Source organism: Myxine glutinosa, chromosome 1, assembly GCF_964187855.1.
Source record: "Myxine glutinosa chromosome 1, kmMyxGlut1.1, whole genome shotgun sequence".
Lineage (NCBI taxonomy): Eukaryota > Metazoa > Chordata > Myxini > Myxiniformes > Myxinidae > Myxine > Myxine glutinosa.
Window position 1 is genome coordinate 93819665 of NC_136261.1, and position 17027 is coordinate 93836691.

Consider the following 17027-nt stretch of genomic DNA (forward strand, 5'->3'; position numbering starts at 1 on the left):
ACGGGAACAAACACAGACCCTGGTTATAGTCAAAGGAAGTCAATGTATAATGATGACGCAAAAGCTGAGAATAGTTTTACCGTAGCAGTACCTCTTAAAGGTATATTTGGATTTTGTGATTATGATAAAGTTTTGTATGGTCTTAAAATTAGATTTCAACTACAAAGGAATGATAATGTAAATAGATTGCTTTTTGGGGCTGAAAATGCTTTTGGCGACAATAATAAATTTGTTATTAATGATTTGTGTTGGTATATCAATGAATATACTCCTAATCTTAAAACGGAGGAGATGTTAAATAGAAGACTTAACTCAAAGAAACCGCTAAATGTATCATACCTTAAAAGAAGATGTCAACACGTTAAACTGGAACACACTACCTACACTTGGAATTTGGGTGTTCTTGAAGGAAAGCCACGATACCTATGGCTCATTTTTAAAAAACCAGATGGAGAGGAGGGTACTAATAAGAATAATGCGCTGAGTGATAATGCTAAGGTGAAACAACTTCGGGTTTCTCTTGATGGCACATTTTATCCGCGAGATAGATTGGAAATTGATTGGGAAAAAAATGATTATGCGGAAGCCTACAAGTCCTACCAAAAAGTGTGTGAAAGTAATGGTAATAATGATCCTATTTTGGATATGGTTGTATTTAAAGGTTTATATACAATCTACGCAATTGACCTGAGTTCTCAAAAGGAAACTATAAAGTCTAATCGAGTGGATACTTCTCTATACATTGAAAGAGGGGAGAATGAAGAAGTTGATGCTTATTGTTTGCTTTTGGAGGAAACAGAATTACAGATTAATACAGATAATGGTGTTATGATTAATATCACATAGGTTTTTTCTCATAAATAAATGGTAGGGGTATATGTTAATCAAATCAATCTTAATAAATTAACATCTTGTATTCAAAATCAAAAGCCTTGTATTATTAATGTTAATACAATTCAAAGAAAAGGAGCTGTAAGAATTGATGTTTTACTCACACACACACAAGTAAAAACACTAAATGATGTTGGATCACTTAAAATTAAAATGACGAAACCTATGTTAAAGAAATATTCAATAGACGAGTCAAGAGGAGGATTTCTCCCGTTTCTAATTCCTTTATTTGCTGGTTTAAGTGCGGCGGGAGCATTGACTGGTGGTATTTCAGCAGCGGTAAAAACTGCTAACGAAAGGAAGGCACAACTAAAAGCTCAAAAAGAATTGGAAAGACATAACAAGGAGTTGGAGAAACAAATTAGTGGAAGTGGTGTAATTGTAGATTTTGCTCACCCACTGCCTGATAAAGCTAGATTGTTGGTTGGTGATATGCTTTCCTCTATCGCTCAAGCGGGTGTTAAACTAACTAAACGGGGTAATGGATTGTATCTTTCTCATAAATAAATGGATAAATGGTTTAAACAATTTGGAAAGAATACAACGTCAAATATAGAACTAGCCAAGTATTGTAAAACACTAAAAATTGATAATGTGGTAATCTGTATGAGAGATGAATTAATACATATAAATAAGAATACAAAGAATATTATTATGAATTTAGACACACAGAATGGTTCTCATTGGGTTTGTATTCATAATAGTCAGGATAAATATTATTTTGATAGTTATGGTATGCCACCACCTGTTGAAGTAATACAATTCTTACAGAATGGTGTTTATCAAACATTTCAAGTTCAAGAAATTAATTCTAAATGTTGTGGTCAATTATGTTTATATGTATTATTTCAACTCAACAATAATGAAAATTTTTATAATATCATTTTTAATCTAATATAAATGACTTATGTTGGAAAAGATGGTTCTATCTTTGGAAAATCCTCCCAGGATATTGATTTATCAAATTATTATACAAAGGCACAGGCTGAACGACAAAAATATAGTATAAGTAAAAATATTAATATGAAGAATACTTATAAATTAATCAATTATCCAAACCCTACAGATGCGAATGACTTAATTAGATTCAGTGATTTATCACACTTGTTAAATAAAACAGCACGTTTTGTGAAACAAGTAAAATTTACAACCACAACACCTGGTTATACTGACCATACACCTTTCCTCATTGAATTTAACTACCTGCTTACAATTGAATTTTATAAAGAAGGACATTTAGTTAATATGCGAATTAATAAATGGGGGTATGATATGCCTGATTTAGGGTATAATTGGTCTTTTTCAATAAACTTAGAAGACCTACATGATTTAAATCAGTCTCGTAAAGAAGAATATTATCCACTTGGTGAAGATAAGGATTTATGTGGAAGTACAATTAGTAAACAACAAATACGTGATTTTAAGAAAATAAAAATATATGATAGTATAGCGATGGTTCGCATGACAAAGAAGGAAGGTAATGAGATAAGGATAGAAAGCCGAGGAATACAAACCGATTTGGTAGTGGGAAGATGGGGTGGTATTACCTGTCATAATATTAATCTCACATATATTTCTGATACATAAATGGCAGGAAGAAGACTACAAGAGAATTATAATTTTTGTATTCAAGGATACCTACAAGAAAAGGGTGCTCGGTTTTACATACCGTACGAATTGGAACATACACATGGAAATTTTGTCATTAAAAACTGGCCTTATACTGATATTGTTAAACCCACAAATAGAGACTTGTTTAAAGTATTAAATAAAAATGAACTTCTCAAAGTTATGAAATATAAAACTCTTTTAGAAATCGTCAACAAATCTTATTGGTATCCTATTATGAGAAAAATAATTATAGATACAAGAATATCTCAAAATCCAGATGAGTATATGTATAATATTATTTGGGACTCAAGCTCAAGGGTTGTAAGGGCTAAGGAAGGAATTGAAGAAGAGAAGGAGGAAAGAGAGAAAAAGGAGAAGGAGGAAAGGGAGAGGGAGGAGAAGGAGGAGAGGGAGAAAAAGGAGGAGGAGAGGGAGAAAAAGGAGAAGGAGGAAGGAGAGAAAAGGGAGAAGGAGGAAAGAGAGAAAAAGAAGAAGGAGGAGAGGGAGAAAAAGGAGAAGGAGGAGAGGGAGGAAAGGGAGCAAAGAGAGAGGGAGGAAAAATATAAAAAGATGGAAATCAGTGAGATTCGTAAAAGATTGAGTGTATTACAGCAAATAAATCAATCTCAACGCACCGAAGAGGAAATTAAAGAATTAACAACTCTTATGAAGATAATGGTTTCAAAAATAACAACGTCAATGTCTTCAATTTCAGGGAGGAGATTTAAACGAGAAAGTGGTGAAGAAGAAGAAGAAGAAGAAGGAAAAGATTATGTGATTGATGATGTTGGTGTCATTGACTTTAGTTAGTTTTTATTTGTAAATAAATGGAGGAGAGAGTGAAGGCATTCCTTAGGATTCTTTATGTTTTAAAAATAAAGATTGAAATGTATATGTTGAAAACCAAAAAGGTTTTGATACTCTGTCGGAATTTTTCTGATAAATAAATATGAGTTATTGTCTCAAATGTAAAAAGAAAACTAAATCTAAAAATATCTCTTATGTTAAAGCTAAAAATAATAGAGTTTATCAAAAAGGAATATGTCAAGTATGTGGCTCTAAAAAGTGCCAATTCATCTCTCCTAAAAGAGGAGGAGACATACAAAAGTTTCTGTCAGGAAGTAAATTTACAACAACTGGAATTCCAGGGGAATTACACCTTCCAGGGTATTCTTTCTGTGGTCCAGGAACAAACTTGGATAAAAGATTAGATGAGGCTGACAATCCTAAACCTTGGTCTAAACCTACAAATAGGGTTGACGAAGTGTGTATGAAGCATGATATTGCTTATGGGAAAACCACTACGTTGACTGAAAAACATAAAGCCGACAGCGAAATGTTGTATAATTTGTCTTTGATACAAAATCCAACGTTGAGAGAGAAAGTTGATAGGTTTATTGTGAGAAATTTGATAAATGCTAAATTGAAACTTGGTCTTGGTTATTCCTCAAAAAACTATTAGGCTCTAATGATGCCATCAAGACTGAGGAGCTTTTGGCTGAAGAATTACACAAACCTATAATCACAAAGTTTAAAAGAAGGAAGGTTTATTCTAAATACACTGACCACATATGGTCCGCTGATTTAATTGAATTGAATAATGACAGGGGATACAGGTATGCTTTAACCGTTATTGATTTGAGGAGTAGATTTGCCTGGGTTGTCCCTTTAAAAAATAAAAGGGGTGATACTTTAATGTTAGCCTTTAAGCTAATATTTGATCGGGATAAAAGGAAACCAAAGAAGTTATGGACTGATGAGGGAACAGAGTTCTATAACAAAATATTCATGAAATTTCTTAAGGGGAAGGGTATTAAATTATACAGCACCTTTAATGAAGGAAAGGCAGTTGTTATTGAGCGTTTTAATCGTACTTTAAAAGAGAAATTATATAAAAAATTCACACAACTCGGTTCTCAAAAATGGGTGTATTTAATTCAGGATATTGTAGATAATTACAATAATACAGTTCATTCATCAACACAATCAAAACCATCAGAAACATTTACAAAATTAGAATATGAAAAGGAGATTAATTTGAGAAAGCCCAAGTTTAAAGTTGGTGATATTGTAAGAATATACAAATGGAAAAGTCATTTTGAGAAAGGTTATACACAAAAATGGACTCGTGAATTATTTAAAATCATTGATGTAATGGATACAGTCCCTTGGACCTACAAATTATATGATTTAAATGGAGAAGAAATCTTGGGTTCATTTTACTCACAAGAATTACAAAAAACACAAGTAAGCAGATAATACCCTTGAAAATAATAAATAAATAAATAAAATGTAATGGGGATACGTTTTTAAATCTGTGAACCCCAAACACAGAATCCCACAACTTTTTAGTTGGGGCTTAACTTTTGTGTGTGTATAATGGGGATACGTTTTTAAATCTGTGAACCCCAAACACAGAATCCCACAACTTTTTAGTTGGGGCTTAACTTTTGTGTGTGTATAATGGGGATACGTTTTTCAATCTGTGAACCCCAAACACAGAATCCCACAACTTTTTAGTTGGGGCTTAACTTTTGTGTGTGTATAATGGGGATACGTTTTTAAATCTGTGAACCCCAAACACAGAATCCCACAACTTTTTAGTTGGGGCTTAACTTTTGTGTGTGTATAATGGGGATACGTTTTTAAATCTGTGAACCCCAAACACAGAATCCCACAACTTTTTAGTTGGGGCTTAACTTTTGTGTGTGTGTGTATGTGCGAGTGAGTCATAATAATATACAAACCCTAACCCAACCCAAGCCCTAACCCAACCCCATCCCTAACCCAAACCCATCCCTAACCCAACCCATCCCTAACCCAACCCCATCCCTAACCCAACCCCATCCCTAACCCAACCCCATCCCTAACCCAACCCCATCCCTAACCCAACCCCATCCCTAACCCAACCCCAACCCTAACCCAACCCCATCCCTAACCCAACCCCATCCCTAACCCAACCCATCCCTAACCCTCACATTCAAAATCCCAACCCTAACCCAATCCCATCCCTAACCCAACCCCAACCCTAACCCTCACATTCAAAATCCCAACCCTAACCCAACCCATCCCTAACCCAACCCCATCCCTAACCCAACCCCATCCCTAACCCAACCCCAACCCTAACCCTCACATTCAAAATCCCAACCCTAACCCAACCCCATCCCTAACCCTCACATTCAAAATCCCACCCAAACCCTAACATAATCTTTCTTTACTTCTTTTTTAAATACGTATTTTTTTTTTTTTTTTTCCTCTTCCTCCAATTCTGTCTTTCAAGGCTTTTAAGTTTGAAGAAGTAGAAATGGGAAGAAAGAATTTTCCAGCATTTTCTTCCTCGAACTTTCTTGATATTGCTTAAATCAAGCGTCATTAAATAAAGAACATTGTTCATTGCTTTAGAATCCAAAGAGTCTCCAAGAGGAACCCCACAGGTAGAGTCTCCAAAATAAAACCAACTTTCCAAGTTCCCAAGGTATAACCACATTCCTGTTGAGCCTCCAAGATAGGTATCACATTCCGAGTCATCAAAACAAAACCCCCATTCCGAGTCTCCAAAAATATAACCATCTTTCCAAGTCCCCAAGGTAAAACCACAATTTTCAGAAATATTGGGGGTTTCCGTGATAAGTCTCACATAGTATAACTGCGGACCATCAGGGAAAACTTCCCTTTCCCAATTTTTTAGGGTTTCTATGATGTGTCTCACATAGTATAACTGCGGACCATCAGGGAGAATTCCCATTTCACAATTTTTTAGGGTTTCTATGATGTGTCTCACATAGTATAACTGCGGACCATCAGGGAGAACTCTCCTTGCCCAATTTTTTAGGGTTTCTATGATGTGTCTCACATAGTATAACTGCGGACCATCAGGGAGAACTCTCCTTGCCCAATTTTTTAGGGTTTCTATGATGTGTCTCACATAGTATAACTGCGGACCATCAGGGAGAACTCTCCTTTCCCAATTTTCAGAAATTTGTGGGTCTCCAATGTATGACTTGTATTCTGGCTCATCAAGGTAGAACTTGTTCAGTGGGTTTTGTTTTGATAACTCACAACAAGTATCATCATGGTAAAACTCTTTTTCAGGATTTTGTGGATCTCCAAGGTATAACTCTTTGGCTGGGTCATCAAGGTAGAACTCGTTCTGGGGGTCTTGGTTGTTCAAAATGTCTTCAAACAAAAAAATAACTTCATCCCAAGTTGTGTTAAAAGCAGAATTTTCATTTCGTATCTCAGATACAATTTCCTGTGAAAGAAAATAACAATGTATTAATTTAATACAATATTTTTTATTTGTATAAATCAAGCTCTATGAATATTAAAATAAACTTTGTTAACTCTTACACGAGTCTCATCTTAAAAAAAAAAAAAAAAAAAAAAAAAAAAATTAAATAAATAAATAAATAAATAAACAAACTTACCTCCATTGATAAGAGGTTCGAGTCCAGTTCATCAATCTGAAGGTTGAGTTCTACACAGGTAGTAGGACTCCATGGAATAGCAAAGTTATCCCATTCCATTTCGGCATAGTAGTCCATTCTCAAGTGAAGCAGAAAGCGTGTTTGAAAAAGCCTGTGTGGTCGGTGCCTTTTATAAGGACTGGGTGTGTCTTCCTGTGGAAATTCCCTGGGCGTGTCTTAACTGGAAATGATGTGATGGAAATTCCCTGAAAATGATGTAATGTATTACCTGGAAATGATACAATGCTGAAGAGTTTATAAAGTGGGTGGGACTTAGCAAAAGTGGGAGGAGCTTAGCAAAAGTGGGCGGGGCTTAGTAAAAAGTGGGCGTGGCTTAACAAAAAGTGGGCGGGCTTAGTAAAAAATGGGCGTGGTTTACCAAAAAGTGGGCGGAGCTTACCAAAAAATGGTATGTGGCACTGGAGGCGCTCAAACAAGAACATTGAGGGAGGTTTACCATTTTATCTTAGCTCAGTTAAAATATCTTAATAAAGAACCAAACTCAAACATATTTTTTGTTAATATATTAGATGGTGAAGAGAGTTGTAGGAGAATTAAATTATTTCCCACGCATAAACAAATATTTGTAGGGTCGTTGTTTGAGTGGGTTATATTCACCAGATGATATTAAGAGTAAAAGGTTAAAAGGTCCATGAGGTCAGAAGGATCACAGGTGTTTAAGTGGTCTAATGAATAAGGATAACATGTCAAAAGGTTAGAAGGTTCGTAAAGAACAGGGTGAGAGAAATATAGGTGTTTAGGGGCAATGAGGGAGGGAAAGAATTAATATGGAAGTGAATGGGTCAATGTTTGAGTGGGTCAAAGATTAATCTGCCAGATGATATGTAGAAGAAGGATGATAGGTCTATAAGAGAAAACAAATATTTGTAGTGTTTGAGTGGTCTAATGAACAACATTAAGGATAGGTACTACAGACAAAAGGTTCATAAAGATGAGGGTGGGAGAAATAGAGGTGTTTATGATTTTTGAAAAAGACAAGGGGGTAAATGACATTAGATAGGGATTTCCCATGTTAAACGGAGGTGTCCCAGAAGCAACATTATTACACTACTGATATTGTACAATATAATCTTTATTCTTCCCTCACAGGAAATTTCAGCCAAATGGTTTGGCGAGCAAGCGAGGAGATTGGTGTTGGACTTGCGCAGGGGGGAGACCGGTTGGTTGTTGTGGTCCGTTATTCCCCTTCTGGCAACATTGACACTGAGAAGGATTTTCGAGAAAATGTACTACCTTCCGGTGCCGAAAAGAAAAAAAGTGGGAAAACAGGTCTGACTGCTTCTTATTTTTAGTCTCGCCTTGAAGGGGATGCAAGACTATTGCAACACCCTTGTGTGTGTATGTGTGTAGAACCACCTTTAGAGGCCATTTTCCCCCGCAGAGCAGGGGTTGGCTTTTTTCGGGCACCGTGGTCCCCTTTTTGAAGCAATGTTTTATGGCCGGATGCCCTTCCTGCCACCAACCTTGTTGGTTGCACTCCTGCGACACACAGTGAATTACCAGTGAACTGGTATTCAATTTGCCGACCTGGGCAGGATGACAGGCTGAGTCAACTCCCCTGGTGTTAATTCAGCGATCGATCGGGATTCGAACCCAGGATCCTAGGATCCCAAGCCGGCGCCCTAACCACTAAGCATATGTGTATATGTGTGTATATAATATGTGTATATTCATGATTCATGTGCATGCACAAACATATAAATCGCCATTATTGGATGTGTGTGTGTGCGTGGTTATGCGCTGCCTCTGCACTGGCAAGTCTCTAAGACTCAATGGAGCCTACCCAGGTCCTTTAGCGTCCATCTTCCTTCACCCCAGCAAGGAATCACCACTCATCGACCAAGCCATCTCCATATCCGTGCTCCTTTTCCGCTTCCCTCCCCGAAGTGGCGACGATGTAGATCTGCACGATCTTCCGTGTGACCTCCAGGGTATGCCCGATCCCATCTGGGGACACCGGTCACCATCTCCACACGCGGTTCCACTGCAGCTTGGTTCCATCCATCCACAAAGGGAGGGAGTCACATCCCGGGAGGGTGTCAGCAAAAGGGAGTCGCCCTCAGTGGAAGGGCCAAAGCACACCAAGCTACACGAGCCTCTTCCCAAATGCCTCGGCCTCACCAAAGCTGTTATATGCAACGCGGTCCTCGACCCCACCAACGTTCTGTCCACCCTCGGCATTATGGAGTCGATAAAGTCCTCTAGCGTGCATTGCCAGGCCGCATCGCAAACGCATATCAAATGGTGCAACACTGAATGCCACGTGTGTGGTCCCCTGTCCCACCATAACTGCCCTTGTCTTTGTCCCCATCGAACATGTTATTCAGCTGAGTCTTGGGTCCCATCATTCCCCGACGAGAGGAAGGCAGCAAAGCTCAATGCCTCCTCCTTGCTTCCTTGCTTCTGTGGGTGTGTCTGTGTGTGTGTGTGCGTGTATGTGCGTGTATGTGCGTGTGTGTGTACGTGTGCGCGCGTGTATGTGTGCATGTGTGTGTGTGTGTGCGTGTGTGTGTATTTGTATGTGTACGTGTGTGTGTGCGTGTGTGTGCGTGTATGTGTGCGCGCGTGTATGTGTGCGTGTGTGTGTGTGTGTGTGTGTGTGTGTGTGTGTGTGTGTGTGTGTGTGTGTGTATTTGTATGTGTACATGTCTGAGCACGGATATATTTTCACTTTGAAAATATTTTTCTCTGTAACCAATTGATGTGAAACTTTAAACACTGGAGGGACTCCTCATGTACAATATTTTTTTTGATAACTCTGACGTTATAGGTCACATTGGATGGCAGCCATATTGCAGTAAAGTAAAATATTTGGACATCAATTTATTCAAAACCGCTCAATGAAAAAAATTGAAACTTGATATACGTCATCAACTCCTCGTGGGGTATATCAGGTGATATTGATGACATATAAATATTATGACATATTATGTCCAAATATTGGACATAATACATATAAATATTATGACATATTATGTCCAAATATTGGACATAATACATATAAATATTATGACATATAAATATTTGGACATCAATTAATTCAAAACAGCTCAATGAAAAAAATTGAAACTTGATATATGTCATCAACTCCTCGTGGGGTATATTGGGTGATATTGATGACATCATCAGTGAAGTGCTAGTCCAGCTTAAATTGGTTGAATTGAATTGCTTATCTGAAAAATCTGAAACTCCATCTATCTGACCCACGACTCACAATGTGAGTGAAGAATTGACGTCATAACTATGCCAAAAACGATGTGACATAATCGAGTGCATGGATGATACGGATATATGGGCCATAATTGTCGCGTGTTCAGTTAATGGTGGTATTTTTGTTCAGAATGAACACGCGAAGCGAGACTATATGCACTCTACCGAATGTCATTCTAGTTTACTGAAGCCTTCTGTGAAAATAAATAATATAATATGGTGAATGAAAAGATTTCTTACAGGGATAAGATTATATAACAATGGGTGATCATCTCAAAACAAGACCTGATGGTGAACAGGAAATTGGTTGCACCAATTTGTGAAACGCTAACCACAAGGTGAGCCAAAACTGCACTTACCTAAACAGGAATGTGTGACGACCTTACGTACATGTCTGTTGAAAGAAATCACAAGTGCTGTTTGAGTTAATAAGTCAAACATTAGGATGTTCTTTGACAGGGGGCCTATATCAATGATGAGGTTAACGTCAAATTTCCTTCAGAATGAAAGGGTAAAAATACATTTGGTCAAGGTCAAGAAAATATCACAATGGTCTATTTACCACCACTGATTATTATTTCTCCACCTGATATGATGGTGCAGTTGGAATCTGCTCACCTTTAAGATGTCTGATCCTGAGTTCCAGTCCCAGAATCGGATATAAAGTGTTATTTGTATTTGGCGCCATGTTGGTTTCACGGTTAAGGTGGCTACTTTAATATCTTAAGGTCCTGAGTTTAAGCCCCTGTTGTGCCATACATAACACCAGGTCAGGTGGGACAGGCTGTCTTCCTACTGAGGTCGAAAAAAATGAGTACCAGATCTGGGGATAATGAGCCATTTGTGTATCCTGTGTGGGAGTGGCGACCTGTCCATGATTGTGCCCCTTGCGAAGGAAACTTCCTCGGCAGCCCTACATACACCTGATAGAGTGAAAAACGAATTATGGTTACTAGCAACGGTACCCGCCCTATGGGCGGGGCTTCAATTGGGAGGCCCAAATGAAAAGGCAAAATATCGGAAATTGAAGGCTTTTTTATTTTCAACGATTTATATAAACATCCGTTAAATCATATCAGACGCAAACCATCAACATCTAAACAGTATTTGTAGAATTTCAATAAAAGCCACATCTCTGTTCATCTATCTATAATTCCAGTAATCTCTGTCTGTACGTTTGTACGTTTGTCTGTCTGTGACCGCTGTTTCTCGACAACCACGGGTCCGATATACTTTTAACTTGCCAGGTATATTGCTGGGGACCCGAGGATGTGCCTTTTCAAGGTTTCATATTAATCGGACAATTACTTACCGAGCTATGTCCAAAAAACGATTCAACCAATCAGAGAGCAGCGAACGATCGCGTGTGCCGGCGTTGCGAATGGACCAAACCATTCCATGTAAATAGAGGGGGGGGTTCTGTGGTCGTTGCGAATGGACGAAACCATTTCATGTAAATAGAGGGGGGGGGGATTGTCACTGTACTCGCAAGCCGTTCGCCGTTCGCTTTGGCGTTGCGAATGGACCAAACCATTTCATGTAAATAGAGGGGGGGGATATAATTTTAGATAGATATATAGTACGGGCATATATATAGTACGGGCATGCCCTAGTATCAGTAAATATTATTCAATCGTGTTTGGGAAAAGTGGAAATATTGGAAAAAAAATTGGAAAAACAATATGGCTTATTTTACTCCAGGGAGTCCCAGGATTACCCACCCAAAATATCGTTGTGATCGTTTCAGCCGTTTTTGCGGTACCTGGGAACAGACGGACAGACAGACAGACAGACATTTGGTGAATTAAAGTAACTAGCAATGGTACCCGCCCTATGGGCGGGGCTTCAATTGGGAGGCCCAAATGAAAAGGCAAAATATCAGAAATTGAAGGCTTTTTTATTTTAAACGATTTATATAAACATCCGTTAAATCATATCAGACGCAAATCATCAAAATCTAAACAGTATTTGTAGAATTTCAATAAAAGCCACATCACTGTTCATATCGGTAAATATTATTCCATTGTGTTTGGGAAAATTGGAAAAAAATTGGAAAAACAATATAGCCTATTTTACTCCAGGGGGTCCCAGGATTACCCACACAAAATATCGTTGCGATCGGATCAGCCGTTTTTGCGGTACCTTCAAACGGACGGACAGACAGACAGACAGACAGACAGACAGACATTTGGTGAATTATCGTAAGATTAGTCCCTACCAGTTTCACTGGAAAGGTCTATAGGTTGGCTACAAGACACAAACTAATCACAAAAGACACAAACAAAGAAATATATTACAAAGAATTATGATGGGAACTCCTTTCTGGTATTAACTCTATGTGGAGGTCAAACTGAGAATCGTTTACACCTTGATCCATATCACTTCAGCTTGGCTGGCATGAGTGGGGAAGTGGGGGTTAGGTTCAGCGAGACGATGTCAGCCTACAGCACATCATGGTATATTCAGTAAATCACAGCCAAGTTATTGTTCTGCTTGATGTTCGACCTCAGCACAAGGGACATTGGCTTGCTCTTTTCCTTGAGTTTCGATACATCGGTGTCACAAATTATTTACATGTCTATTAGGCAGTGCATGGCCTGCAGTGCGACGTTAGCACTTGGATATCTATGAATCGATACAGAACAAATCGTTGGTAAATGTGACTGTGTGACACTCTTTGACGTGGGATGTTTATGATAAAAATGGAGTAAAGCAAAAATGGGACAAGTTATAATGTTGTAGTTGGACTAACCTGGGTTCAAGAGATTTCCGATTACTTCCGGATATCGAATCTTCCAGCAAGTGCAGGCAGTTTGAAGAGGGAGGGGATTTTCCGAATGTCTTCTCTCCAAGGATGCATAAATTTGAAGTTTTACTTTGAAATAAACTCATTTGGAGTTCACCCGCCTGCCACCGCCGATGAATCGGGTGAAGAACCTTGGGCTCTTGTGATAATTGGAAAGAGCTCATGACAATAGACTCAGGAAAAAAGTTCTACAGGTGAGAAAGGAGGGGTATGAAAAAATAGAGGTGAGCATTATGTTTAGACTGGGCAAGGTAACAAGAAAATAGTTTCTGGCAGAACACGATAGGCAGTGCTTATGCAGAGATGTGATGGGAAATGAGGAGCAAGACTATGATACATTAAGAGGGGAGGGGTAAGACAAGGCCAACCTGCCAACAGTAAGGAAGAAGCAGTCCCTGAGATTTAAATTCCAGGATGCAAGATAGGATGGAGCAGTACTATTCCACAGTAGGAAGCCATATTCCATGATACTCTGGATGAAAGCTTTGTGCACCATTCAAAGTTGAGGACAGCAGAAAGGAAGGACTTGAGGTGATGCCGAGGAGCTTGAGGAACTACACCTCCAACAGCGCAGACCATTTAAATCTATTAGAGGATTTCTCTGCCAGTCCTAATGGAGAAACAAGGTGGGAATATAGATTTTTGGTGCACTAAAAGACATGTCACCAATATATTACCAGTGGCTTATTTTCTTCAGATCAGCAGAGATGGATCTGCTGCAGCCTGCCTCCGCAAAGTGATGCAAAGTTTTCCAGTGACAAAAACATGTCGTTGATATATTAAGAAAAGGATTCATTCCAGAATATCTCCCTGATGGACACAAACCTCTGGAGGTGCAGAATAACCTGCAGCTTGGGAGTGCAAAGGAAAACGGATACTCAGCCTCAGATACTATTATGTGACAGTTTGGAAATCAAGGTTGAGTGCCAGACAAAATCAAATGCATGGGAGATGCCCATTGAGATATAATAATCTAACCTCTTGTTTGGGATCGTGTGCATCCCCCAATTTCTGATACAGAAGAAGCATGTTCAATGTGGAATGGCCTGGGCAGAAGCTAAATAACAAATGCTAGAGATCAGAAAAGAGTATGTGAGAAAAGATGAGAGTGTAGGTCTGCTGCAACTATCAGTTCCATTATTTTCCTAATGATGAGGAGAAAGCTGATTGATGTATCATAAAGGTCAGGTGTGACACTATGTTATTCTTATGAATGGTGGTAACTGGCAATTTTTCCAGCAGTGTCCATCATGACCCCATAATTTAAGAGTGAAGGAGATGAAGACCATGTTCCAGCGACAGAACTGATTAACGGCTTCTAGGATTCATGGATGAAGAAATATGTACAAGTTCAGACCCCAGGTCAACCTGATTGAAAATTGGCTGAGGATGGAAACACAATAGTTACAATACTCACAGAAATACTGCACATTCCCATCAGTAGGATTAACTTTCCAGGAAGAAAAGGCAAGCAAGATTCAACAATGTTCTTATGTCAGTAGTTTCCACATATAGTCCTTGCCACAGGTAGCTGAACTCAAATTTCCCTGGACTTCGTCAAAATGTCCCACAGTGCGGCTTCGGCTCCATTGTTCGCAAACCTCTCAGCACCAAGCTCGCCACATTCGTGTATGGGTTTTTATAGGAAAAGCTGATGCAAGATAACCTCTTCTCGGATCAGACAATTTGGAGGTGCAACCTGGCCGCATTTGTACTCAGTTCCCTGAAACTACAGGGCCATTACATCACTCCTTCAGGACCATTACATCAATGTTCCAGGTGCGGAGAGCATCAAAAGCACATTTCCCTCTTATTTGCTTTTGATTATCTCATCTCAAGGAATTTCTGCAGGGTGTTTCAAAAAGATTGATACAACTTTGACTTCATGCCATTTCTTTGTTTTTTTGACCTTGTTTGACTTCCTGTTTGACCTGCTTTCCTTTTCAGGGTTTGGTGGTGTTATCGTGGTATTTGTTCCCTGGGATTTCTAGCTCCATAGCTCAACTATGCCATTGACAGTAGAGCAGAAGACAAAAGTCGTGGCTCTGTGGTATGAGACTAAATCAACAACCACAACAACATTTTCTGGGGGGCAGAACCACCTGAGGAGATCACTGAGGGGTACCTGAAAGGGCCTAAGGTCACATGCTTCTGCACCTTCAATGTCAGTGGGGAATGCTAGGGACTTGCGGATTTAAGAATGACAACAGCAGGACGGTGACGATCAACGGTGAGTGCTACCAGGCCATGCTCCAGAAGTTCCGTAATGATCTAGCCCAAAAGGTCACCCCAAACCAGCTCAGCATGACCTGGTTTATGCAGGATGGTGCACCCCGCATGCAGCTGGTGACACCATCACTTTCCTGCAGCAGCTCCTCAGAAACCGCCTGTCTACATCAACTGCCCTGCCACACTGGATGATCTGAAGCAGGAGGTGTCAGACTACCTCCAAGCAGTGCCACAGGAGACCTACAGGAAAGGTGGACAGAACTTTGGAGTCAGGATCAATGCCTGTCTGAACCACGGAGGGGCACACATCGAGAACGTCAATTACAAGGAGTTTGTGTAAATGCCGATTTCAGACCTTGGGCTCTCACTAACTCCAGCAGTGATGTCCTGCAACAGCAATCAGTGATAGAAAATACCATGTCAAAAGCTTTCAAGAAATGTTTGGTTCACATTCCTGAGGTTTCTGTTTCTTTTAAAATAAACGTTTAAAGTTGTATCACTCTTTTTGAAACACTCTGTGTATCTGCCTCAACAGATAGGCCTCAAGTATTCACTGAAGGAACAAATGAACAATGGTTTGCATACATTGCAGCATCTAGCTTGGATTTGAGTTTGTAAAATATATTTGTTGATTGAAATGATATCCTGAAATTGTAATGCAGGTCAAACCGCAGATGAATTTGAAGTGGAATTTCTAGAAAGACACAACGAACTGCGTGCAAGCCACGGTGCTGCGCCTCTTTCGATGAGCCCGAAGCTGAATGCTGAGGCTCAGGAATGGGCCAACCATTTGGCTAAATCTGGGAGTCTGGAGCACAGCGATACAATGCACGGAGAGAACCTGTACTGGAAAACAGGATCTGATGCTACCGGTGAGTTTTGGCCACTTTTGATAAAGATAATGGAGGAATATTTCCACCATAGAGGATGGACGAATTGAATCAATGGCAAAGCAGGATCACTTGTGCAGTCATTATCATTCAAACTATTATTTTTTGTGTCAAGGCTGTTATTACTGTCAATTAATTAAGATTATGATTGATTAGTAAAAGTAAAATGAAGGAGGCCTTCTAACCAGACTCGGTGGGTTAGTGTCCGCTCTGAGTTTGAGAGGTCGGTGGTTCAAACCCTGGCCGAGTCAGACCCAAGACTTTATTTATAAAAAATGTGTTACTTTCTTGCATGAAAAAATAACGTTAGGAAGGCATTGGCAAACCACCTAGTATAAGCCTTGCCAAGACACTGCCTCAGCAGCACCAACTCTCTGTAAAGAGTACGGTACATCAAACATCAAATAAGGGGGGCTTCTAATAGTGCAGATTTTTACAGCATAGCCCGTAAGGCAATGCCATCTGGAACAGCGTTTGTCCGTATATGTATGTATGTATGTATGTATATGTATATACAGACTTAGCATTTAATATGGAATATATATTTTTTGTGGGGGTGAACTTACTTTTCAAGATGACTTTGAACCAAAAGTTCATTGGAATTATGTTGAAATTATTCTAGATTTTGTTAATGTGACCTTTAAAAGAAACAAAAACCACATTTGACATTTCGAAGCAAATAAATTGATCCTTGAAAGTGATGTAAACTGATATCGAACTCAATTCATGGACAGTACTGTGTTAAACTTCTGTACGTTTTCCAGAAGTATCTCTTTATTTTGCACATTAGCCAAATTTTTTTTTAACAAAAACAAAAGTTAAATTACGACTGGGATTACAGACAGTAAAATTACAGCTCAGTACTTCGTGTAACCCCCACGAGCATTCAGGAGAGCACGTACA

At 39.1% G+C, this 17027-nt stretch overlaps 1 protein-coding gene across 3 annotated transcripts in view; it reads left to right on the top strand.

Annotated features, from left to right (window-relative positions):
• Positions 1 to 17027, top strand: part of LOC137426413 (uncharacterized) — a 96574-nt gene that overhangs the window by 51670 nt on the left and 27877 nt on the right. For all 3 annotated transcript variants that reach the window (XM_068114961.2, XM_068114969.2, XM_068114962.2), the window contains 2 exons: positions 8079 to 8258; positions 15897 to 16106. In XM_068114961.2, coding sequence (XP_067971062.2) covers positions 8079 to 8258; positions 15897 to 16106 — 390 coding nt within the window. The remainder of the gene's footprint in view (positions 1 to 8078; positions 8259 to 15896; positions 16107 to 17027) is intronic.